Below are 24,457 nucleotides of genomic sequence, written 5' to 3' on the forward strand. Positions count from 1 at the left end.
AACTCAGCTACTTTTCTTTCGTAATTCCTCCATTAAAAAAGGAAAAACAAGAGCCACGCTTTCTCCCTTCTCTAGCCATCGTCATTTCTAACAACAGAGGCCTTCATCTCTGGCTTCAGAAAACAAACACTGGTGTGAGGCAGAAGCTCCAAATGTTCCCTTTCATAAGTAGACCTATGATGGGGTGGGAGAGTTGGTGGGACTGATCTAAATGGTTTCACATAGAATGTGTGTTTGAGACTGTCTGTGGGAGGTAGAATCTGGCTAAGCAATCCTTTGGCTTGAAAGGAAGAACCAGCAGCCTCTCTGAGGGCCTAGCAACGCTTCGTTTCATGAAGGCATTCCAGTGAATGGCAGCAAGAACTCCAAGGCGGGGGAAGTCCTCCTGAGACAGCAGCCTCCAGACCCCTCTGCCAGATGGCCCCGTCTTCCTGGCCTCTCCTCGAATCCTAAAGACCACAGCTTATGTCTTCCTGAAAACCAGAGGCGACACAAAATTGCCAAGCACTGCTGGCCTATCCCCTTTGGACATGAGCCTCATTCCATGGGCCACCGGGCAGTTAAACCTCAAACGCCCAGCTCTGCCGCAGCCACAGGTCCGATGCCGCCTCATGCACGGACCTACCTCAGCCAAAGACGATGGACAGGCTCCATTTCTGGGCTCTCTCGCAGCTAAGGAGACGTCTATGGGGGCTGGCTCAGGGTGAGCCGTCTAAGGGGCTGGTCTGGACGCAATCATCCTTTGACTTCGCTTGGTTTGCGGGGAATGTTTCCTGTTGTGGGTTGGAAATGGGGTCTGGGCAGAATCCTGACAAAGGGCCAGATTCAGCTCTCTCTCCAGGGCGAAGTTCTCTTGCTTGGTTTGCCCTTTTCTCTCCCTAAGCGAATGAGATCCCCCGTGTTCCAGAGCACGCCGCGGGTCACTGTGAGCCAGGAGAGATCCTGAAAGCCTCCCTGGACAAGGAGTGACTTGGTATTTTGGTGGGAGGGAGGCCAGTGCCTTCTTCAAGTTCTGGGACGCAGATCGGACATGCTCTTCCTCTGGGCAGACTCTGACACGTGGCCGGAGTGGCCGCAGCCCAGACCTCTGCCGTGTAGGCAGAGGCAAGAGCAGCGAAGGACTGTAGGCAAGGCTCCTGCCTTGCAGGAGGGGAGCCAGCCATGCACAGCTGCACCGGTGGGAGATGGATCCCTCGGTGGGAGCCAAGAAGACCGGACTCCAGAGGGCGGAAGGGAAGGCACACGGGGTCCCCTTCACAAGCCGGGGGGCACCGGAGGGCAGCCCATCTCCTCCTTTCTGTGGCAGAGGAGGACACTGAGGTGCTCAGCTTGAGGGACACAGAAGGGTGTCCCAAGTAGGGCCCCGTTCTTGGGGAGTTTCCTGGAAACAGCTGCAGGGCAAGGAGGAAGCCCCAAGGCCACTTGGGGAGTTTCCCACGGTGCTGGTGCTAGTCTTGGTACTTTTAGTACAAGATCGAAAAAGCGAACAAGTAAGCTTCAAAGAACGGAGCAAACTGTCTTTCTGCCCATTTATGGAGTGTGAACAACGGCCCGTGTTCTCTCCCGAGGCTCCCGTGTGTAGCAGGAATGTGCTAACTGGGGGCCTGGCTTGAGACTAGAGGGCTGCTAATGGTGTGGGGACACCGCTCGGAGAGGCGCTCCAGGGAGTGCTCTGGGGCTGCCCACTGATCACTAACAGGGCCACAGAGCGGTCCGTTTCCTACCCGCCTCCTCCCTCCCCCACCCCCAGGGGACTAGAAAGATACTCTTTTTCCTTCCTCAGGTAAGGGGTTTATTGGGAAACTGAGGAAAGGATGAGGGTTTCCCTAATCTATAATAATGGCTTGCCTCTATCACACATCAGAGGGAACTGTAGCTATAATTCCCATTTGGCAGATGATAAAATGGAGACTCAGAGATATTAAATGACCTCCCGTGGTCCTATAACCAGTAAGTGTCAGAGCTAGAGTTCGAACTCAGAACTTCCTGACCCCAGCTAGCACACTGTCCACTGGGTCCCGTAGCCTCTCATTCATTCCTGTTCCTCCCTTTAGAAAGGAGAACAGGGGGCAGCGGGGTGGCTCAGTGGATGGAGAGCCAGGCCCAGAGACGGGAGGTCCTGGGTTCCCATCTGGCCTCAGACACTTCCCAGCTGGGTGACCCTGGACGAGTCACCTGACCCCCATGGCCTCGCCCTGACCACAGTACCCAGTATTGACTCCAAGAGGGAAGGGGAGGGATTAAAAAACAACCGCCACAAAGAAAGGCGACCAAAGGGCATGTGACGATCAGTGAGAGCGCCTCCCTAGCCTCTGCCCGTAGAACTCTCCAATTCAAGCCGACACCACAGAACGTGGAGTTCCTCCATCATTCGGGGGAATCACGTTGGTCAGGGCGTATTGCGCAAGGAAGGCAAATGGGAAGCAGGGCCGGAGGAGGGCACGCCGTGGAGCCATGCCCCCTGGGCGGGGGCGGGGGGCAGTTGGCTGTAATCGCTACATTCTCCTCGGATCCCCCATGCTCTCCTCTGGGATGATCAAAAGCCTGAAGCCCCAATGGCCTAACTAAAGTTACCCAGAAAGTCTGTTTAACTGGAATTCCCCTTTTCCAAGTGCCCGTTAACCTGGGCTTCAGGGAACCCCGAACTCCACACCTAGAGCCCCCCCCGTCCAACGCAGCGCGGGCCCGGGCTCCAGCCAGGAGGCTGCCCTGGCGGTGGGAGGCTTCCGGGCCATACAAAAGTGCTCCTTTTAGAATCTACCTGCCCAGAACTCTGCCTCACACACTGTCTATTCCTTCGTCTCCGCCCCAGGGAACTCCTCCATTGTACACACGTCCAAGACTACGAAGGAAGCCATTTTGTTCCCGTGAAATGAACGAAACTGTTCCACGTGTCAATTCTCATTTTAATAGAGTTAGCAACGTTTTCTGCAAACAGCCGCCACTTGACAGCGGCACAGAGCGGGCCAAGTGTAAAGGCGGCTCTCTGGGGGGCACCCGAGACAAGGGCCGCGCGAGAGCTGGCTCTAGAGTGCTCCTGTCGCGATGACCTAAAGAGGAGGCGGGTCCTCCACGTCCCACATCTGGGCTCACGTTTCACGGGACGAGGCGGCTTTCCGGCGATTCACACCAATCCACGAGGAGCCCACTTGGTCGCGGTAAATGCTCCATTTGTGTGGAGTCGCTTTGGGTCATTTGATTAAGCCGGCAAGAAGCCCGGGAAGATCCCGGCCATCTCTGCGTCGGTGGACGGGGCGATGGCGGCGGAGTCCTTGCCGGGGGCTGAGAAAGAACAAGCCGGGGTTCCTGGGGGTTAGACGCCTCGGCCACGGGCGATCCTTCGCTCCAGAGAGGCTGACAGAGCAGCCGAGCCGTGCAAAAACTGGGGGCAGACGTAGCGTCGCCCTGGTAACATCTGAGGCATTTAGGGCACTCCAAGGTCTGCGAAGCAACCACCTGGGGAGGCACGTGTTTTGTTAACCCCATTTTACAGGGGAAACTGGGGCCGGCAGCAGTGCAGTGGCTTGCCCAGGGTCATGTGGCTAAACAAGTATCTAGGGCCAGATTTGAACTTGGTTCTTTCCGGCTCTCAGTACAGCGCTCTGTCCCATGAGGAAGCAGCAGAGGAAACGTCCGGGAAAAAGCAAATCCGGTAAGGGGAAGGAAGGAGCGATGGACGGACAGACGCCGACGGAGACAGAAAGAGATGGGGCTGTCCCAAGAGAACCTGGCAGATGGGCTCAGTGGGTCAGATTGAACCGCTGGCCATCTGTTGGCCGGAGGACGTGGAGAAGAACTTCCTTGTCTGCAAGCTCCCCAAAGCCAGGGTGAAGATGAGATCTGTCCAGGGGAAGCGCGCCAGGGCATGCAGACACCCGTCCGTCCTTCCACAATCTCTCGCCAGGCTTGTCTCGTCCTTCCAGTGGCAGGGGCTGGTTCCGAGGTGAGCAGGGTGAGGACACGGAGAAATCCGAACGTGGACGAGCGCCGGGTTGCGGACGGAAAGAACCACACGAGAGCACGAAGCAAGGGACGGCTTTATACGAGGAGGCGCCACTCGCTAGGGGTCACAGAGCACGGAATTCTCCAGAGTAAAATCGTACCAAAACCGCGACAGATCGTCGCTGACCCGGGAGCTCAGCAAGTGCTGCGGAAGGTCGCCGAGAGTGCCCTGGACTGCCAGCACGTGCGGTGCCAAGGTGAAGGGCACATCCCTGAGCAGCTCCGCCACGAGGCTGCAGCCCTCCAAGCTCTGGGCTGCCTCTTCCTTCCGAGAGCCTGGCGCGCTCCCGCAAGGGGGGTCTCCCACGTCTGTCTAAAGGAAACAAAGATGAAATGTAGACCTTGCGGAGAGGGGGCTGAGTGCCCCATGAGTGCCCGGGCTGCAACGGGGCGAAGCCACCTTTGTACCAGGATGGTGCCAGGGCCGAGTCCTTTCCCCCAGGGCTGCCAAGAGCAGCTGTGCACATGCACGCACTCACTCGCCCGGGGATCTCCTGCCCATCTCCTACAATCACAGGTCCCTGGCTCCCAGGGGCCATCTGTTCACCTACTCAATCCTGTGCCAGAACCACTTAGGTGGGGCAGAGTCATCAGGATCAGGGAGAGAGAAGAAATGAGGGAAGGAAGCAAGGCAGGCTTCTCAGAGGAGGGGGCCATGGAGAGGGTCTCCACTGAGACTGGCTGTTGGGGAAACGGTCTCAGGGCAGATCTGTGTTCTCGGCCTCCATCTCCCCTCCTCTCATCTGGCGTCCAACCTCATCACTCGCTGGGCACTGCTCTGGCCACCCCCTGACCTCCTAACTGCCAAAAGGGCCATCCTCTGTGGTCGAGTAGCCTCTGTCCCTCTCCTCCTGTGGTTCTCGGCCTCCCTCATGCCCACTGTTTGTCTCCATGGATGGCATGGCCACTGACTGTCTTGGACCCCTTCTGTTCTTCCTCTGAGCTGTCTGCTCTGGTGATCTCACCGGCTGCCCTGACCCCCACCTTGGAATTAGGGTTAGCGGGGCACCTGCTCTTCCTGGGCCCCTGCTGGTCAGCCTAGGTCAGCTCTGAGGAGTTTTCTTCTCGATGTCTGCCCTTGTGTGAATGCCCCGCCTCCCCAGAGATCCAGGGTCCCTTGGTCTGTGAATGTCCCCCCAACACACACACACACGTAAAACCTACATCAGACTGCTTATCCTCTCAGGGAGTGGAAGGGCAGGGTGGAGGGAGAAGGAGAGTCATAAGAAGGGAGAGAATCTGGAACTCAAAACTTAAGACTAATGATAAGTGAAGCTGAACAGTAAACACAAAATTCAAGTCACTGGGAACTTCCATAATAAGGGATCTATTCATTAAGAAGAGGGGAAAAAAGATTGGGCTCTACTTGAAGGCCCCTCCATTTTGGGGAAAGTGGGTCATGCAGGATGGACATCTCCATTCCAAACCACACAATAGATGCTCTTTTGCCCCAAACTCACCCATCTTCCTAGTAAGATAAGAGCGCCCCCATCCTGGCAGTCACCCAATCCTCTCAGGCACCTGACTCCAATCCTCCCTCCCCTCCCCTCTGCCTAGCCAGTCATGAAATCTTGCTGGTTCTGCCCACCCAACACATGTACTCTTCATCCTCCAGTCCCATAGCCACCCTCAGGAGAGGGTCTTCATCACCTCCTCCCTGCCCAAAGGCACCCCATCTCTAGCCCTTCTCCTCCTCAATCCATCTCTAGCCTAGCTGCCAAAGAGATTTTTCTTGAGCACAACTGAGACTGCGCTCCTCTCAGCAACTCTCCATCACCTCCGGGATCAATCACTGAATATCTCTATCATCTGTTTCGATGTATACTTTGACAGCATATGGAATTATTTGGATAGCAGTGTAGGTGACTGATTAATCAGTAGAGAAACAAAGCCATTTGGGGACTCCCTTGTGAATTTTAAAATGACTCCACCCTACTCAGACAGTACTTTAGGGGAAGATAAAGTTGTAAACTCCCGATTGAACAATGAAGGTACTTAACTCATACCTTATAGTGAAGCTAGAACCTTAAACTAAGTCTATTTTTAGTATCTTAATACAAAACGATGTTAAGTGCCTATAAAGGTTAAATTAATCACAAAAAAGTCAGGTAACTAACAAAAGGTGAACTTAACAAAGCAATGTGAAGTAGCTCAAAAGATATAATCTAACGAGAGAAGGTGAGAACTAAAGAGTGGGCAGTCCTGGAGAAAAGTGTCTGCTGTGATTGGTAGATGTGAAAATTTAGGGGAGGTGACACAAGAGAAAAGATCTTTAAAAGGAGGTCTAGATGAGCAGCAAAAGGGGAGTTCAGGACTGGAACTCAGCTGGGAGGATCGCCCTCAGACAGCTTCCTTGAGACGGTCTCGTGGTGAGTGATAAGACTGACTCCCTTTCCCTTGTCCAATACACAGTATTGACTCCAAGACGGAAGGTAAGGGTTTTAAAAAAAAAAAATCACCATAACTTCCAGCTGACTTGGGTATTTTATTATTTGGGATTTTCCCTGGTGACCAATTAATTTAGATTTTTCAAGTCACAATGCTAAAGTTATCATTACAACCTCTTTCTCTCATCTTCCTCTCCCCTAGTTGTCCGTCTTCTCGGCTCATTCTCCTTTCCCATATCTTTATCCTCCTAAAATTCCAGACTCGACTACTTCCGGGTAAGCATGGCTACAGAGTAGACGCAGCTGGCTTCCTCTCCTCAGACCCAACAACACAGACAACCTCAAAAGACCCCCCCAAAACAAAACAACCATCCTCATAAGAACAGAGAAACCCCACACTAAGGTGCAGCACTGAAGGTAGGTGGGACTCCGGCGTTTCCACAATATAAGGGAACGAAAAGCTGACCCACTTCCCCTCCCCCACCCATCACACCAATGGAGCCAGAGTTTAAGTCGGCACTGGCCAGAATCAACAAGTGAGGGAAGGGCACCCCAGGACTGAACAACAGGCAGCCCCAGGTCTGGGGACCTGAGTAAAAACACCAAGGACCCACTCCTGTGAGTAGTAAAACCCAAAATCCCAGCAGGCGGGCAAGGGGAACTCAGATCGTGGGCTCCCAGAACTAGCGCACTATAATCAACGAGTGCGCAAAGGTATCCCCTGAAGTGAGCAAGGAGCACCCACAGGTCTTGGGAATTAACTAAAACCACCAAAGACCCACATCTGAGAGCAGTAAAACCTGAAATGCCAGCAGGCAGAGGAGGGCAGACCCTGGGCTTCCCCAGGAAGACAGCACAACCACGGAGAATGGAGAATGTGCCTGGGGCTAAAGCCTCAATCATTAGACCCATACACTGAGAGCCAGCCCTCCTCACTCAGATTTCTGACTGGAAAGGGGAGAAAAAAACCATAGAGATGGTAAACAGTGCTCAGGGTCAGCCTCTCAACACCAAGAAAAGCAAGAAGAAGGGGGTGACTTTGGACACATTTTATGGAGCGAAAATACAAAATACAGAGGAAATAGAAGAGGAAACAAGCAAATGCTCCAAAACCTTCCAAAAGAAATGGAAATTCTCCACAAGCTCTTGAAGAATTTAAATTGGAAATTATAAAAAAGATGGAAGCTTTCTGGCAGGAAAAATGGGAAATAATGCAAAAGGAACTCAGCAATCTGAGGGACCAAAATAAGCAAATGCAGAAAAGTGCTCGAAGCCTCAAAAAACAGGTGAGACCAAACTGGAAAGGAAAACCAGTCTTTAAAGGTCAGAATCAGGCAACTGGAAGACAATGATCTTGCAAAAGAGTAAGAATTAATAAAGCAAAGTCAAAAGACTAAGGAATTAGAAGATAACATAAAATATCTCACTGACAAGGTGACAGACCTGGAAAACAGAGGAAGGAGAGACAATCTGAGAATCATTGGTCTACCAGAGAAGCCAGAAATAAACAGAAATATTGACATCATAATACAAGAAATCATCAAAGAAAACTGCCCGGAGATGCTAGAACAAGGGGACAAAATATGCATTGAAAGAGTTCACAGAACACCCTCTACACTAAATCCCCAAAAGACAACTCCCAGGAATGTAATTGCCAAATTCCAAAGCTTCCAAGTAAAACTCCCAACTCTGCCCATTCACTCATGTCTTCTCTTCTACTGCGTTCTCCCTTTGTCTAGATGAAGGTTCTTGACCCAGGGTCTGTGAGATAACTTTTCGAAATAACTATTTTGGGCTGTTTTCAGCATCACTGCTTTCCTCCATAACCCCATGTGTTTGATTTTAGGCATCTGAAAACATGATTCTGAGGAGGACTGGCTCAGGAGGCCTTCCCAGACTGGGGACCCCCAAAAGGTGAAGAGTCCATAGCCCAGAACAATACCCATGTGGTCCAAATGCCTCTTGACTTGTCCATAAGATGGGGAAGCTGAGAAAAAAGAGGAGGGGGTGTCACTCACATTCTGAGTGGGTCTTGGTTTATAAAGTGTGTTGTTTGGAGCAACTTTATGACACATGAAAATATGACTCACCCCTTCATAGAGGATGAGACTGAGGCCCTCAAGGGTAAAGCTACAAGGTGGCAGATGCAGGATTTGGAGTCAGAGACTGACTCCACTAGTGCTTCATTCATAAACCTTTGCAATATCTCAAAACGTGAGAAGTATCAGGGGCTGCAATGGTTTCTTGTCTAATTCATCCCCAATTGACCAGACCCTCCAAGGATTCCTCTGGCCTCTGTGGTAAGTCTTCCAGGGATGGGGTGCTCACCACCTCTCTAGGCAGCTCACCCCAACTGGAGATTGTTCTCATCGTAAGGAAGTTATTCCAAGCTCGTCCCTTGGCCACGGCTCTCTAGCTGACCCTTGTCCTTCTTAAACCATGGTCTCCACACCTGACCCCAAGACTCTGGAGGACATCTGCTCATAGAGAATAAGGAAATGACCACTTACCAAATCTCCAAAGCCATGATGCCAAGAACATGCACTTAACCAATTCTCTACCTTTTTACATTTTCCCACTTTCACTCTTTCCACCTCTTTGTAAATAAAATTGCTAAAAGTCATTTTGACTTAAGCTAGAATTATTTAAATTGGCAACCACAATATTACTTTAGAACTTTCACATTTAACATAAAACCTAAAATTTTAAATTCTTACACATCCCTCTTTTAATTAGCTTGACTTCTAATGAGGCCCATAGCCCCCTACTACTCCTCCTATCAAGCCCATTACATCCTGAACTGTGGCACTTTTATTTCATCTTTAGCAATCTTCCCTAATTTTTCAATCTTTGGGGTTTTTTAAGGATTTTCAAACTTTTAAAGAAATTCCTTGAAAAACTGGGAGATCAAATTGTTGAAATGCTAAACAAAATTAATTCTGAAGTCCCTAAGGAGAAAAAGTATAAATCTAGATTTGATTTTTCAGTGGTTCTCAGGTTTTGGAAATGGTATGATAGTTAGTTATTATGAAGTAGTTCTGGGATCAAAAAGATGCCTGGCATTCTGTTAGACTATTAACAGTCAAAATGGAATCCTTCTTGGGAAGTAACCCCAATTCACTTAAATAAACATTTATTAAGCACCTACATTGTGCATGGCATTTTGCTAGGGGAAAGAGGTAAAAAAAGAATAATAATGAGGCATTCCCTATCCTTATTTTTTCTGCTGGAGGGATAAAATACATTTGTAGATAAGTAAAAGCCAAGGATGCACACATATGCTAAAGGGAAAAGAGCTGTCATGGGATGGGTTCAGGAAAGGGTCTGAAGCCTAGAGGGCAGAGGACATTGGGATTAAAGGGAAAAGGTGAAGGAGGAAAAGACAATGGATAAGAAGCAGCATGTCACATCAGATTAGGCTGATTCAAGTCCTCATTGTGAACCTTAATAATTCTCAGACCCTACTTCATAAGGTTAGGTTAAGACTATTCCCCATTTTAAACAATGAAGGAACTTAGATCAGGAATGTGAAGACCTCTACTCCACCCCTACTTAAGCATACTTTAGGGGAAGAAAAAGTTGTAAACTTTGCTGAACAATGAAAAGTACTTAAACCCATACTTATAATGAGGCAAAAAGTTCTTAAGCTGTGCCTATTTTTAGAACTAATACAAAAGGATGCTAAGTACCTATAAAGGTCAGGCAACTTGTGAATTTACAAGGAGCAAAGAGGTAAGAAACTTATTCAGAAGTTTTCTGGTGTGAACTTAATCAAAAATTTAAGACTTCTTAGGTGTGAACTAAGAATGGTCTGTCCTTTGGAAAACATCTACTGTGATTGGTAGATAGGAGAACTTAGGGGAGGTGACATAGGAGAAATTTCCCTTTAAAAGGAGCTCAGAAAGGGAGCTGAGATTCTGAGTCACATTCAGATTCAGGATTGAGCTGGTGGAGTCAGCCGAGATGAAGCTGGCCTGGTGTCACTAGAATCCTTGCTTGGACAGATCTTGTGGTGAGTGATTAAGGACTGACTGATCTTTCTCTTAAGGCTTAGGCCTGGGTTGGCCAGGGCTGGCCAGGGCTGCCCAGGGCTGGCTTATCCTTTTCTCTTTATTTCCTTTTTTCTCTCTTTCTCTCCTTTTCTTTAATTCTTCATTTGTATGAATTAAAATCTCTATAAAACCCAGTTGACTTGAGTATATTTCATAATTGGGAATATTTCCCTGGCAACCACCTTATATTTGATTTAAAACAAGACACTGTCTTGAAACCATATTTTCTGTGGTCACATTTTTAACAACCACTTGTTTATCTACTACAATTTAAGTCTTCCACTATTTTAATTATTACATCACAGGGGCACAGTCAGACTGGCACTTAGGAGAAAGCCCTCTGACAGCGGTTTGGAGGATGGATTAGAGTGGGGGAAAGGCTGGAGGCAAGGAGAAAGGTGAAGGGGACTAGAACAAACATGGTGGCAGACATTATCGAATGTAAGAAAGGCTTTATAGCAGAAAAGGCAATGTTAGGACACCTGGGGAAGAGGGAGAGTAAGGGGCCAAAGAGGATGCTAGAACCCCGTGGGCATTGACTTTCGAGAAAGAGAAGGTCTGTTTTGGGCATGCTGGGTTGGAGACACCTCCAGGACATCCAGTTTGAAATATCCAGTAGGTAACTGGGGCTGGATATCTAGAAATACAAATGAGCCACCTGCCTAGAGACATTAACTGAACACATGGGAACTGATAAGATCACTGAAAGCAGGTAAGGAGGCCTAGAGGAAGGCCTCGAGAAATGCCCAAAGTTAAATAGTGGCAAAGAGATGACAATTCAACCAAGAAGGCTCCGAACGAGGGCCAGACATGTAGGAAGCAAACACTGTCCCAAAATCTAGAGACCAGAGAGTATCTGGGGGGAGGAGTGCCGAGCCCTGAGGACATTGGGGGAATTCTGGAGAACAGGACCTTGGTAGAAGGTAGAAGGCAGAGGAAAGAAGTCAGGCTGAGCAGACTGAGCTCTGGGGAGAAGGAAAGACACAAGAAGGAGTCTGGCTGATAAAGGGAGGGGGGAAGAAAGCACCCAAGCACAGGGGCTAGGGAAGGCCTGTTTCTATTTCACTCTTGCTGGCACCAAGACATCTTACTTAGAGAACCCAAGAGCACCAGCAAAGAACTAACTGAGATAAGGAGCAGCTTTAGCCAAGACCCAAAAAGTGTAGCCCAACCAAAGACAAGAGATCCCATCGAGGCCTACTCCATTCGGGGTCAGTCTCCCAAACATTCACTGCTATTACTATCTCATTATTGCCCCATCACTAGGATCTCATTAGTGATAACAATCACCACTAACATTCAGAGCCCTTTACATGCATTTCCTCTCCTGGTCCTACCAACAACCCCAGGAGGCTGGGGCTCTTATTATCACCCCCTTTTATGAATGAAGAAATGGGGGCTGAGACAGGTTCTATGTGTTGTCAGGGATCCCACAGCTAGCCAGTGTCTGAGGCAGAATTTGAGACTGGGTCTTCCTGACTCCAAGTGGTAGTCTAATGGCTGCAGCACTGGGGTGCCTTGTTCACCCAAGCTTCCTGTAATAAAGAACAATATCCCCTAAGACATCACCAGCACCCATGGGTTCCACTCTCTTCTTGGATGTGGTTTCACTTTGGAGCTACAGGCCAGTCTCTAATTGGGTCTCAGACATTTCCAAATGTATATCCTAAAGGTAACTTGAACTCAACATGTCCCAAACAGAATGAGATCTCTTTCCTTAAGCTCTGTGCCTCTTCTGCACTATGGCTCCAGGCTCCAAAGTAGGCATCCAGTGTCTCTCCTCCACACAGATACCAAGGAGACCTTTCCCAACGGTGTGATGATGGATGTGCCATTCTCCTGATGATACAATTCCCCGGGGCCTCCTATGGCGACTGGTAAAATACAATTTCTGTTTGGGAGTAAGTTGACTATAATGGGATGATATCCAAAAAAAAAAAGAAAAATCAAGGGATAAGAAAAAAGAATATATAAACACACTGGGAAAATAGAAAAGGAGAGAAAATTAAGGGTAAATTACTCTCTCAATGAGGAAGTATGTAAAGATCAATATGGTAGAAAGAAAGATGGGGGAGTACCAAATAATATTTGAATCTCACTCTATTCAGAATTGGTATAAAATGGGTCTAACATCCACACTCAAGTAAGTATAGAAATCTATCTTACCTTTTAGGGAAGTAAGAAGAATAGGGAGAACAAAAAAAAGAGACAGACAGACAGACAAAAGGAACAGGGAAACTCAGGGAGGTGAGGAAGTCAGAAGCAAAAAATCTGTGAACAGTGAAAGCTTGAAAGGAGAGAAAGAATAATTAAGGGAAAAATAAGATGTGGGAATAGAGTCTTCAACAGAGGAAGTCCAAAAAGCCATTAAACAAATGAGTGCAGGCAAGGCACCCGGTAAAGACGGGATCCCAACCGAGGTGTACAAGGCCTTAAATGGAAAGGCGCTCCAGGCATTCTACATAGTGCTGACCAGCACATGGGAAGAGGAAGACATGCCCCCAGAACTCAGAGATGCCTCCATCGTAGCCCTATACAAGAACAAAGGCTCACGAGCAGCCTGTGACAACTACAGAGGCATCTCACTACTCTCCACTGCCGGAAAGATCCTCACCCGTGTTATACTCAACAGACTCCTGTCATCTGTTTCAGAGCAGAACCTGCCTGAATCACAATGTGGCTTCCGACCAGATCGCAGCACCATCAACATGGTCTTCATGGTGAGGCAAATGCAGGAAAAATGCCTTGAGCAGAACCTGAGTCTCTACGTTGTCTTCATAGACCTGACAAAGGTGTTCGACACAGTGAACAGGGACACATTGTGGGTGATCCTCAGCAAGCTCGGTTGCCCAGCAAAATTCGTCAAACTGATCCAGCTCTTTCATGTCGACATGACAGGGGAAGTCCTATCTGGTAGAGAGACTTCCGATCGCTTCAACATCTCCAATGGTGTGAAACAAGGCTGTGTCCTCGCTCCGGTGCTATTCAACCTATTCTTCACCCAAGTATTAGGACATGCTGTGATGGATCTAGACCTGGGCGTCTACATCAAATACCGACTGGATGGCTCACTATTCGACCTTCGCCTCCTGACTACAAAAACAAAGACAACAGAGAGACTCATCCTGGAAGCTCTCTCTGCAGATGACTGTGCTCTCATGGCCCACCAAGAAAATCATCTCCAAATCATTGTGGACAGGTTCTCCACTGCAACAAAACTGTTTGGCCTGACTATCAGCCTCAGCAAAACAGAGGTGCTGTTCCAACCTGCACCAGGGAGGCCAATGAACCAGCCGTGCATTACAATCGACAGCACACAACTTTCTAATGTCAACACCTTCAAGTACCTGGGCAGCACCATCGCCAACGACGGGTCCCTAGACCACAAGATCAATGCCAGGATCCAAAAGGCCAGCCAGGCACTCGGGAGGCTGCACTCCAAAGTCCTCCAACACAGCGGTGTAAGCACTGCAACGAAGCTCAAAGTGTACAACGCAGTGGTCCTCAGCTCGCTCCTGTACGGTTGCGAGACATGGACACTGTACCGGAAGCACATGAAGCAGTTGGAGCAATTCCACCAACACTCCCTCTGGTCAATCATGAGCGTCCAATGGCAGGACCGAATCACCAACCAGGAAGTCCTCGACAGAGCCAACTCCACCAGCATCGAAGTCATGATCCTCAAAACCCAGCTACAATGGTCTGGACATGTCATCCGCATGGACCCACAGCGAATACCAAGACAGGTATTCTACGGTGAACTGTCAGCTGGACTCAGGAAACAAGGCCGACCAAAGAAAAGATTCAAGGATCAGCTAAAGTCCAACTTGAAGTGGGCTGGCAGGACACCAAAGCAACTAGAACTCGCTGCCTCTGTCAGAAGCAGCTGGCGAACCCACATTCACCATGCCGCCACCTTTGAAGATGAGCGACGTCAACATCTTGCCACTGCGCATGAACACCAACACCAGGCCACAACCACACCTCCTGTAACAACTGGCGTCCCAGGCCCCATGTGCCACAAACTCTGCGCCTCAGCCTTTGGACTCCAAAGCCACGTGAGGGTACACCGTAGATGATAATGCACAAAGATAATGTCATTCTCGGTCACCGAGAAACTACCACTATAACTATACTGGGAGAGGCTAGGTAGTAGCATTAACGGCACATGACTACGTGGGCCTCCGGATGAAGGGTGACTAGCAAATTGGCCTTACCTTGTTGGAGGAGTGAACAGTTGTGTGGGGAGAGGAGACCCACTAATTCAGAACAGACAGGGCAATGGGGCTTATACATGGCAGCCAGTGTGCCTCGGATCCCTCAGATGATACTGTCCAGGGCTCATTGTGTGGACAAGAAAACAGGGGGGCTATGAGCAGAGAAGGAGGCAACAGGGCAGATGTCCAATCATGCCTCCTTCTCAAAAGACAGATAAGGGAGAGCTTGGAAATTAAGTCATTCCTCAAGGTGAAAAACAAGACTCAGAAAAAGGAGGGAAGCGACTGGGATTGCAGTTCGGGGCACAACCCAATGAAGAAATACTTCTCATTAGGGAAGAGGGAATAAACACCTCACTGAAAAAGTTTAAGGGGTTCCCCAGAAATAACAGATGAACAGCAAGAAACCGTGGAATGGTTCCTCCTCAGAGGAAAGAGAGCTAAACACTTGGGCCTTGGCCGAACCATTCGGTTCCTGCGACCCCTGAGCAAGGAAGCTAGCACCAGTGTGAAGGTTGGCTCGGGCCACGTCCAATAGCCCTCATCCTCTGGGCTTGGCCAGGCTCCCCGTTTACAGAGTGAAGAGTCACTCACCACTATCCCGTCCCCGTCCTCAGAAAAAGAGCAGAATTACTACATGGCAGGCCTGGAGGAAAGCCTGCTCCAGCAGCCGGGTCCTTGCCGTCCTGCAAAGACACAGGAAAGGAGGTGCTGCCTCTTACCTCTGAAGGCTGTTGCACTTCTGCTGTGGGGCTACTTCGAGGCGACGTCCTCTGCTCGTTTGCTGGGTCACCTTCAAAGCAATAAGAGAGAACTTTTTATGGGGGCGCAGACGTCTTCGCCCTCCTCGGTCTCAGAATGACTTCCTAGGACTTTCTGGAAATCGGCTGGGAGACGGTTTCACGTTTCACAGTACCACGGAGAAATGGGGCTTCGTACAAACAGATTTTGCCCTGTACAGGTAGAGGCCCCATCCATACAGAACGTGAACACATGACCAGCAGGGTGTGCTCTCACCCCGTCACTGTGGGAGCTCAGGACTGAAATGAACATTGTGAGGAGTCTTTCTGCACTAGGGGCAGACTTAGTAGTTAGAGAGGCCCTCCCACCCGGCCTTCGTTGGGGAAGGACTGCGATTTCTGCCAGGTGTGAGCCCCTGTCCCTTCACAGAGAGCCCCTCAGACTCAATCCCTCCACCACATCGAGGTTTCTCCAGGCCAGGCCTCCTCCGAGTAAGTTTTGTCAGGTCACCAGCAACTCCCAAGTTGTTTTCTTTAGGGTCATTTCTACATTGTCACGAAACATTTGGGGGATTAAAACGAGAGGATGAGTCTGAGGAAACTCCAATCAAAATGATTCGAACTGAGAAATGGATAAAAGAATCATCATCTAACATCACTCCTAGAAATGTGAATACACAATGAGGAAATCCAGAGTAGGGAACTCAGCTCAGTCAAACAGCTCATTCCTCCCCAGACCTCCCCCACCACAGCCCAGTTTTTTATTTTGAAGCCTGCCTTATCCTAGCCTTGGAACTCACCTCTTCGAAGTACCCTTCAACCTTTGGGGTCTTGCCTCTCTCTGGGTGGCTTTGCCCAGGCCCATCACGTTGAACTCCTCTTCATGTCCCTACTCCAGACCTCTGCCTACCAAGTCCTCGTTTTGTCGCCCTCCCTGTCCCCCATTATGTGCCATCTTCTGTTAGAATAAACTCCTGGAGGGCAGGGCTAGCACAGTGCCTGGCACAGAGGAAGCCCTCAAGAGATGCTTGCTGACTGACTGACAACTTCATCTGGCTAAGTAGGGGCAGCTGGAAGGTAAGGGCAACATTGGTTGGGAATCTGAATTTGTGTGGAAGCTCGCAGAAGAGGGAGCTGGAAGATCTTAAGTAATGGCACTTCATTAAAGAGAAACAGAAGAAAAAACATGGATTAGTCAGAACCTGCCAGGCCAAGTCAATCAAAAGGAACTTGAGGACAAAATCAGGAGGGCATCTCAAGTAAGGAGAGGGCTTATCACAACAACTTCCGGTGCTCTCTCCCCCATCAATCTTCCACGACCCTCATTCATGTTTCCTAGCTTCTACCTCCTTGTGTCTTCTCAAAAATGGAGTATGGGAATATGGGAGTAAGAACTGGAAAAGCCCGCAGAGACCAAGTCTAGCGCTTCTTTCAGCTCGAGGTGGAGATGCATCCGGCCCATGACGACAATGCAGGGAATACCTGGCATGGAGACTCCCTGTAGAGAGGCAGCTGGCACTTCCTCAGCCCTGAGATGTCGAGCTCTTTCTGCTCCCCTTGGCCTCCTTCTAGACAGCTCGAAGCCTGCTTTTCAGGTCCTCCCTCCCCCACCCCTGAAGGGACCTCCCATTCACTCTGCACACATCTCAATGTTCGCAGCGGTTTACATGTTGTCTCTCCAACTAGAATGGGAGTTCTCTGAGGGCAGAGAATCTCTTTTGGCACCCCCAGCATTTAGCACAGCGCCAAGCACACAAGAAGCACTTCATAAATGCTTGCTGATCCTCAGGGGTGGTCCTAGAAGTTATATGGGACACTGAGTTTTTTAAGTAATCTATTCTTGATCATACAACCAGATTCTAATCTGGGTCTTCTTGCCTTTGGGGTCAATTCTATTCATGATACCTATTCTCCCATTCTACAGATGGCAAAATTGTGTCTCAGAAAAGAGATCTATCAAAGACCACAAAGGCAGGAAGGAGTAGAGGCAGCAGGGCATTATCCAGGATGAAGCAAGCTATCCCAGGAATCTCTGCCTATGGATGCATTCATGTGTTTGCATGTATCCAAAGATGAGAGGTGGAAGAAACTTGAGGATGGAGACAAACCGAATGCAGGGAAAATCCCTGAAAGAATCCGTTCTTAGCTCACTGAAAGGGAAAATACCCCCTCGTACCATATAGCTGTGGTTCCTGAGGCCACTTTCTAGTTTTTTAGCTCAAAGATGTCAGGAAAATAAATTCTAAGCAAAATGTCAGAACAATGACAAAAAGAGCTCATCTGAACTTCAGCCTTCAGCTGGAAAACTCAGTGATTGGACAGTGGCCACATGTCATCTGCAAGAGCTAGATCCAGACCTAGAAATTTCCCACAAGGACTGCCCCTGTCCCAATCCCTCTATCAGAAGAAATACCAGCCCCAGGACATTTGATGATGCCCACCTTCATGTTTCACCTCCAAAAATACGGTCAAGCTACCGAAGGAGAAATTCTCAACAAAAGCCCAAGTTTCTCTTTCTTGCCAAGGCTGGCACACCTTTGAGGCCAGAGCTTGTGGCTTCTGGCTGTCAGAGGGGAAATGATCTGGTTTCATTCACAAGTTAAGCCAAATGATCAGCAGTCAGTCTTTGGTAAGACTAGAGATGTTAGATAACCGACTCTTAAACTGGCCTAAAATGCTACCCATCAGACAAAGTGTCTAAGAGCTCATCTCCGGATCAGCTTTCTGAGTAGCTGGCACAAGACAAATCACCGAATAGTTGTTACCACAAATAGGTCCCCAAAATGGATTAGCCAGGATTAAAGTATTCTTTTCTGATTACTCTGATGGTTCGAGCTGTGCCAGCGTTTCTAGGTACTTTCCAAAACTGGCTTCAAAATGAAAGCTAAAAAACTTCGCTCACAGAAAATTCTTCACTGATTTATTACATATGCAAATGAAAAGAGCAAATTGCTTAGCTGTCTTATGTTTCTCCTCTGAAGAAAAGCAGTCTTCGTGATGAGCTACAGAATAGGTTAGGCCCATGCACAGAGTGGAATGCAAAGGGAAAATCATCAGGGGGGAAGGCTTAGAAGACAATCACCAAAAGAGTAAGGCCTTCTTTTCTCCTTTCATCCAGACCGCACGCCCATGGACACCAGCTCAGCTCCTCCCAGTGATTTCCTGACAGGGAAGAGGCTTCTAGCCCTGGGCTGAGTAGCGGGGTCCTTCCTGGCACAAAAACCCAAAGCTCTGGAAGAAGTGGGGAGGCATTCCCCCAGGTCTGGAGCTGCCCTGCTTGCTCAAGCTTGACAGGGGGCTCCATGAGGCCCTCAAATCTAGAGGGCTATGGATGGCTATTGAAGAGAGAATGGCATTCCAAACCGTCACGGTGTCTGTTGAGATCAGCACAGAGGAAGAGTAGGAATGCTGACCTCTCCCATGGGACTCCTGCAAGTCATTCTGGGAAAAAATGACGTTTGCAAAGATGGTCAAATGAAAGCACTCCAAATGAAATTTGCCTAAGTTCCCAAAAGGGAGTCTGGGGATGGGGAGGCATTCCCTGAGCTGGGGACCTTCCCAGCAGTTCCCCTTGGCCTGGGCAGACACCAGGGATGTGGGCTTAGTCTCCTTGGATCAAAGTTGTAGTTGTGCGCAGAAGAAAAGCATAGGATCGATCACATGGGTCGAGGGGATATAATCGGAGATGCTGACTAAACAATCACTCTACTGCAAATATTAGTAATATGGGAATAGGTTTTGCACAATGATACATGTAAAACCCAGTGGAATTGCTCGTCGGCTCCGGAAGGGGGGAGGCAAAGAACGGTAATCATGCAACTATGGGAAAATATCCTAAATTAATAAAAAAAAATGTTAAAGTTATAGTTGTGTTAAGCAGGCAGAGCTGAATCCACACAGATCTGTCCTGCCAAACTGAAATGGAGTTTATGAATTCTCAAAGATTCTGGGGAATCTTCCAGGTGTCCCTCCTTTCTGGTCCTCCACGGGCCTTCAAACAAATACAGCTGGCGTGAGCCATCTGCTTTCAGTGCAGTTTCCAAAGTAAGATGGTAGCCAAGACTCTCCTGCTTCTAGGAGAGTGAAGACCCGACCTGCCATGGCTGGCCCAAGCAGCCTCAACTAGTCCCCGCATCATCCTTCCTCTGTGTTGTATCATGCTGAGCCAAGCCCCAGAGCCCTTTCCCAAAGCCGGCCATCACACCTGAGCTCAATCCCCAGCTGGAAGAGTTCAGCATGAGGAACTCCCTTGTTAGGCCTTGGAGGTGGAGTCTGTCCATCCTTCGCCCTGCCCCTTCCTACTCAATCACTCTCCCCCGCAGCAGAGAACTGGAGGGCACGCCTGGCTCAAGCCCCACCAGCGACATGACCGGGCTGCTCATGCTTATGCAGGAGGCTTTACAAAGCACTTTCCTGAGGAGGACCTTGGGAGGGCAGGCAGCCCCCCCATTTGACTGACTGACCACTGCCCTCTTAATTGTCCAAGCCACAGTCTTCTTCCCATTCTTATGCATCCTGGCCTCTCTTTGGCCAGGGATCCTCTCCTCCTGGACACCATGAGGCACAGCGCTCTCCTGGTTCTCTCGTTTCTGTCTCTTGTGTGGGGTTTCTTCCACACTAGCCATGGGGGCCCCCCAAAGCTGTCCTGGGCCCTCTCTTCTTTCCTAGGAACCTCATCATCTACTAGCATCTCTACACACAAGACTCACGGGTCTGCTCTGAGCTCTAGGTGCTGGCTGGACATTTCAAACTGGACATCCCAGAGCCGTTTCAAGCTCGGTGTGTGCCATTTTCTTTTCTCTCAAAGCCTCCATCTACTGAACTTCCCCACTTCTCACAAGATTACCACCATCCTGCTGGGGTATGAGGCTCACAACCTTGGGGCCAAACCTCCCCTGCCCTGCCCCCATCCAGTCGGCTGCCAAATCTCCATGCATACTGTTGGTGGAGTCCAACCTCTTCTCCTTCCTCACCCAGACAGGCCCCTTAGGGTCTTTTGCCTGGATGGTGATGGATCCATGGCAAGTCTTCTCGGCCCATGCCTCTTCCCTCCAACAACCCAGCCTCTCCAGGCCCACCTGGGCACAATCCAGAAGGGGCTGCCGAGGTGGCAGCGTAGAATCGGAGGACACTCGCCTCCCCTCCCTTGTTTAACCAGGGCCGGGAGGGACGTCTGGCCTCGTGGATCCCGTCAGGGCTTTCTGATGAAGTATTGAAGCCAAAAGGACACAAGGCAAAGCTGGAGGGCACAGGTTGCAGAGCAGTTCGCAGGGGGCCAACCCTGCAGCCCTTGCTGCTCTCTGGTAGTGAGGGGGGTGGTCTGAGGAGCTGCCCAGGCCGGAGCCCAGAAGAGTGATGCCAGAGGTTACTGCAGGACTCCCGCCACCCAGTAACATGGGAGGAAACAGCTTTTGGAAGCAAAGCTGCCACCAACTTCTGTGCCTCCTAGTTAGAAGAAGACCAGCTGGTGACTGCTGGAGGCAGATTTGAACTTGGGTCTGCTGCATCTGCTGACCAGAATAAACATGGAGCCAAGGAGCCTCACCCTGTAGGCTATAGATGCCCAGACTCAGCCAAGCCTTAGGGTGGAGGTCTGCTCTGGGCCTGCCACTCAAGGCCTCTCTAGTCAGAGAGAGGAGGTCCAGAGTTCAAAAAATGACCTCCTAGTGAGAATAGTGGAGGGGGGGCAGCACCCTTAGACCCATTCTTGCTAGGGGTGGGGTGGGGGGGTGGAGGTTGGGGCCTGAATTGCCAGCACAGAAAGAGTGTAGAGAAGCAGCTGAGGCCCACCCAGACTTCTGGGCTGGCCCCTCCCATGAGAAAAAGGTTCTAAAGCAAAGAAGCCAAAGGGCTCTCCCTGGGGATGCTAAGAGACCCTGGGGTGGTCTTGCCAGCCTAGCCTCTCCCAGTGTCGCCACCTCTTGGGGGGAGGGGCTCTGAAAGCCCTCCCATGAGTGCCAGCCTTCTCCCCTTTCTACAGATCCTCTGGGCACCTCCTGTCTGGTCTGGGCCCCTCGTATCCAGTGTGGGTGTCTCATGACTGGGCTGGGCACCTTGCATCAATTCCAGGCCCCTGCTGTCTAGTCGGCGCACCCTTCAGACAGCTGCTGGAGCGGCTCCCTTTAGCTGGGTCTCGGTTTCCTCCTCTGCGAGATGGCCCAAAAGGCCCACCCAGGGTTCTGAAGGGGGGGAGGGGTGAATCATCACCTCCCTGTGTGTGCCAGTGCAGAAGCGTGGCAGGGCCAGACATCGGGGTCTTGAGGCCAGTCTGGGAGCCAGGTCTTCCCGACTCCAGCGGCTGTCCTAGCCCTGCCTTAAGAACCGGCCCGGAGCTCCTTCGGGGTGTTCTAGGCCTCAGTCTCGCCTCCAGAACGCCCAGACTTTACACCCCAAATCTGCAGCATCTTGACAAACCCCCACAAACAGCCTCCCTTTGGCCCCGGGTACCAAAGCCTCACCCAAAAGAACAAAGCCATCTGCTTCTCTCTCTGGCCCGGGCCCCGGCCCCAGCCCCTTCTTGGGCTCCGTGGACTTCCGGAAGAAGTGGAACATGGCTGGCCGCCTCCTGTCTGATGGTCCTCTGAAGAGAAAGAAAGACAGACAAGCAGAGAGGTCATGTGACAGACAGGTCACGTGAAGGGCTGGGTCACCCACTGGTTCTCAGACTCCAATAACAGCTCTAATTGTGGCACACAGCAGGGGGCGCCCGAGGACCGTGGGGGGAGGGGGGCAACCTCCCTGTCCCACATTACAGCGCTGAGGTCACCTCTGAAGCGGAGGGACCCGTGTCCCTAGCCCAGTGTCCCGCGGTCTCGGTCTGCCTCAGTCTCCTCATCTGTAAAACGGGAGGGGCTGCGCCGCAGGGTGCCGGGCGCGGGAGCCAAGAGACGCCCGAGCTCCCTCTGCGGGGATCATCGGGCATGGACCCTCGCCTCACCTCCCCGCTTACGCTCGCGGGGAGCCCACCACTCCTGTGAGTTACCAGTGGGCTGGGGCATAGATAGGGTCATGGCTAGGGCCCGCAGCGGAAAGGCCGGTTACCGCCGCGGCCTCAGTTTCCCCGCCAGCAGGGTGGGAGTGCTCGCTGAGGCCACGGCGACCAGAAACGGGAGCAGACATCTTCTGGGCCTCAGTTTGTCCATCTGTAAAACGGGGAAGGCAGCCTCGCCCCTTCCTGGGCTTGGCTCCGCCCCCAAGGGGGGTCACTTAAGGACTAGGGGCCCCGCCCTCCCCACTCTCCCGCCCTCCAAGGTGTGCCCAGCTCCCGCTGCCCCGCACCTCGGTGCCTAGCCTGACCGCGTTCCCGCCTCCTTCGAACCACTTCCGGGGCGGATCTCAGCCCGCTATCCCGCCGTCCCGGAAGTTTTGGGACGCCTGTCGTCACCGGGAAACCAGAACGAACTTCCGGCAGGCTGAGAAAGAGCGGGATCTGCTTCCGGCCGAGGGCGATCCGGGTTGGCGAGAGGTGACCGGAAGTCCCGCCCTCGGGCCGGCCCTGAGGCCGCTGTCCCGCCATGGCGGAGGTGTTGGAGCTACCCCGGACACGCATAGGCGCCGCTCATGTGGCGAGCTTCATCGACCGGCCCGTGTGCTTCGTGGGGCGCCTGGAGAAGGTGGGAGGGGGTCCGGGAGATGGGGAGGGGCCCCTGCTGAGAGGAGGTGGGGCAGCGAGGGCTCGGACAGAGGAGGCGGGGAGTGCTGAGCTGAAATGGCGGGAACTGACCCTGCTCCTGCCCTGGCTCAGATCCACCCCAGCGGGAGGTCGTTCACCCTGACGGACGGAGAAGGCGCTCAGGTCACCGTGGAGCTGGCCCAGCCCGTGAGTACGCGCCGCAGGGGGTCCGGGAGCACTGGGACCCTGAGGTCTTTTACAGGCAGGCCTCTGCCGCACAGGGCGAGTTATCAGGCAGAGTAGTACCCAGCGAGGGTCACCCTGGGCCCCAGGGGCCGTTGGCACAGAGGCCAAAGGTCCCTTGGGTGGGCCCTCTTGGACCTGTAGCTGCCTTGGGTGGGTTACATCCAGGGCCCAGCAGAGCCTGGTTTCCCTTGGCAGCTGGAAGAGGAGATCTCCGGGGTCCTGGAGGTGGTGGGCAGAGTGACGGCCAAAGCCACCATCCTGTGTTCGTCCTACGTCCTCTTCAGAGACCACAACCACAGCTTTGGTGAGTGTCTGGCCCACCTCGGCCTGGCTGACTGTGCTTCTGGGGTTCCCACATCCCCTCCCTTCCCTCAGTGATGAAGCAAGACACCCCCCACCCCACCCCCACCTGGGGCCCACCTGCTGCCATCTTAACAGGTGCCCCTGGTGGCTGACTCCTTTTCCTTCTTGAGGGACACGCTGGCTTTTTCCTTACGTGACGGGGGTTTCCAGGCTCCCCCAAAGTGCCAGGCCATTCCTCCCCTGCAGCCCCTCACCCCCTCCGAGCCTGGGTGCCTGGACCGCTGGTTCGTGTGGAATAACTTTTGGGTCTTGGCATCCCGACCAACAGTCCATCCAGATGCCCTGGCTGGTGCCTTGAAGCAATTTCTGGTCCTCCCCACCCCCCTTGGCACACTTATGGTCCTTCCTCTGGTTAAAGATTTCCCTGTTGGGGCAAAGCCTTCCTCCTGTGCCAGCCCTCAGCAGCTCTGACTTTTTCTCACCTCGTACAAGGGGGAAGGGGCCGGATCCTCTCCCGGCCTGGGGTCACTGGCAGAGGAATGATTGGGGGGCTTTCTCTTAGACCTCAGGCTCTACAATGACGCGCTCAAGATCATCCACGAGTTCCCACAGTTTTACCCATTCGGGGCCACGCAGCAGGACTGACCCCCCTGCCCCATCTGGGCACTTCCTGAGCACCGATGACCATCTGTCTGACTGTGCCTCGTGAGGTCAGCTCTGCGTTTTTTGGCCTGGGCGAACAATTCTGTTTTGTTAATAAAAGAGAACAATTATCCACTCTTTGCAGTGCTCGGGTCACTGGGGAATCCTCCCTCTGCCTGTTTTTGGCTCCTGGCCCGAAGGGTCCCAAAGTCTCAGGCCACCAGTCCCTTATGGGACATCTCCTTGGGCCCATGGG

At 51.4% G+C, this 24,457-nt stretch overlaps 2 protein-coding genes across 9 annotated transcripts; one reads left to right on the top strand and one right to left on the bottom strand.

Moving 5' to 3' along the window:
* Positions 1–2,888: 2,888 nt before the first annotated feature.
* On the bottom strand, positions 2,889–22,947 carry UMAD1 (UBAP1-MVB12-associated (UMA) domain containing 1). Of its 8 annotated transcripts, none has more exons than XM_056800600.1 (4): positions 22,677–22,947; positions 21,857–21,978; positions 15,381–15,451; positions 2,889–4,311 (listed from the first exon to the last, which is right to left on the bottom strand). In XM_056800600.1, the coding sequence occupies exons 1-4, from the start codon at positions 22,945–22,947 to the stop codon at positions 4,068–4,070; spliced, it is 708 nt and encodes a 235-aa protein (XP_056656578.1). In that variant the 3' UTR covers positions 2,889–4,067. The 8 variants fall into 8 exon arrangements, with proteins under 8 accessions (XP_056656578.1, XP_016282516.1, XP_056656583.1 ...); XM_016427030.2 differs by having other exon boundaries at positions 2,889–4,315; positions 22,677–22,796; XM_056800605.1 differs by lacking the exon at positions 22,677–22,947 and adding an exon at positions 22,440–22,569.
* On the top strand, positions 22,873–24,336 carry RPA3 (replication protein A3). The gene is made up of 4 exons (XM_001378719.4): positions 22,873–23,011; positions 23,143–23,217; positions 23,452–23,560; positions 24,122–24,336. Exons 1-4 carry the CDS (start codon positions 22,913–22,915, stop codon positions 24,202–24,204), a joined length of 366 nt encoding a protein of 121 aa, XP_001378756.1. The 5' UTR covers positions 22,873–22,912; the 3' UTR covers positions 24,205–24,336.
* The last annotated feature ends 121 nt before the right edge of the window (positions 24,337–24,457 follow it).

This window comes from Monodelphis domestica, chromosome 5, assembly GCF_027887165.1.
Source record: "Monodelphis domestica isolate mMonDom1 chromosome 5, mMonDom1.pri, whole genome shotgun sequence".
Taxonomy (NCBI): Eukaryota; Metazoa; Chordata; class Mammalia; order Didelphimorphia; family Didelphidae; genus Monodelphis; species Monodelphis domestica.

What these genes read in the sequence shown, in the direction of transcription:
- UMAD1 (XM_056800600.1), bottom strand. Translation starts at nt 22,947, where the DNA reads ATGCGTGTCCGGGGTAGCTCCAACACCTCCGCCATGGCGGGACAGCGG. An exon ending in CGGTCAGGCTAGGCACCGAG is followed by an intron (nt 21,979 to 22,676) that starts GTGCGGGGCAGC and finishes CTTTCTCTTCAG; the next exon opens with AGGACCATCAGACAGGAGGC. An exon ending in AGATGGCTTTGTTCTTTTGG is followed by an intron (nt 15,452 to 21,856) that starts GTGAGGCTTTGG and finishes ATTGCTTTGAAG; the next exon opens with GTGACCCAGCAAACGAGCAG.
- RPA3 (XM_001378719.4), top strand. Translation starts at nt 22,913, where the DNA reads ATGGCGGAGGTGTTGGAGCTACCCCGGACACGCATAGGCGCCGCTCAT. An exon ending in TCGTGGGGCGCCTGGAGAAG is followed by an intron (nt 23,012 to 23,142) that starts GTGGGAGGGGGT and finishes GCCCTGGCTCAG; the next exon opens with ATCCACCCCAGCGGGAGGTC. An exon ending in CCGTGGAGCTGGCCCAGCCC is followed by an intron (nt 23,218 to 23,451) that starts GTGAGTACGCGC and finishes TTCCCTTGGCAG; the next exon opens with CTGGAAGAGGAGATCTCCGG.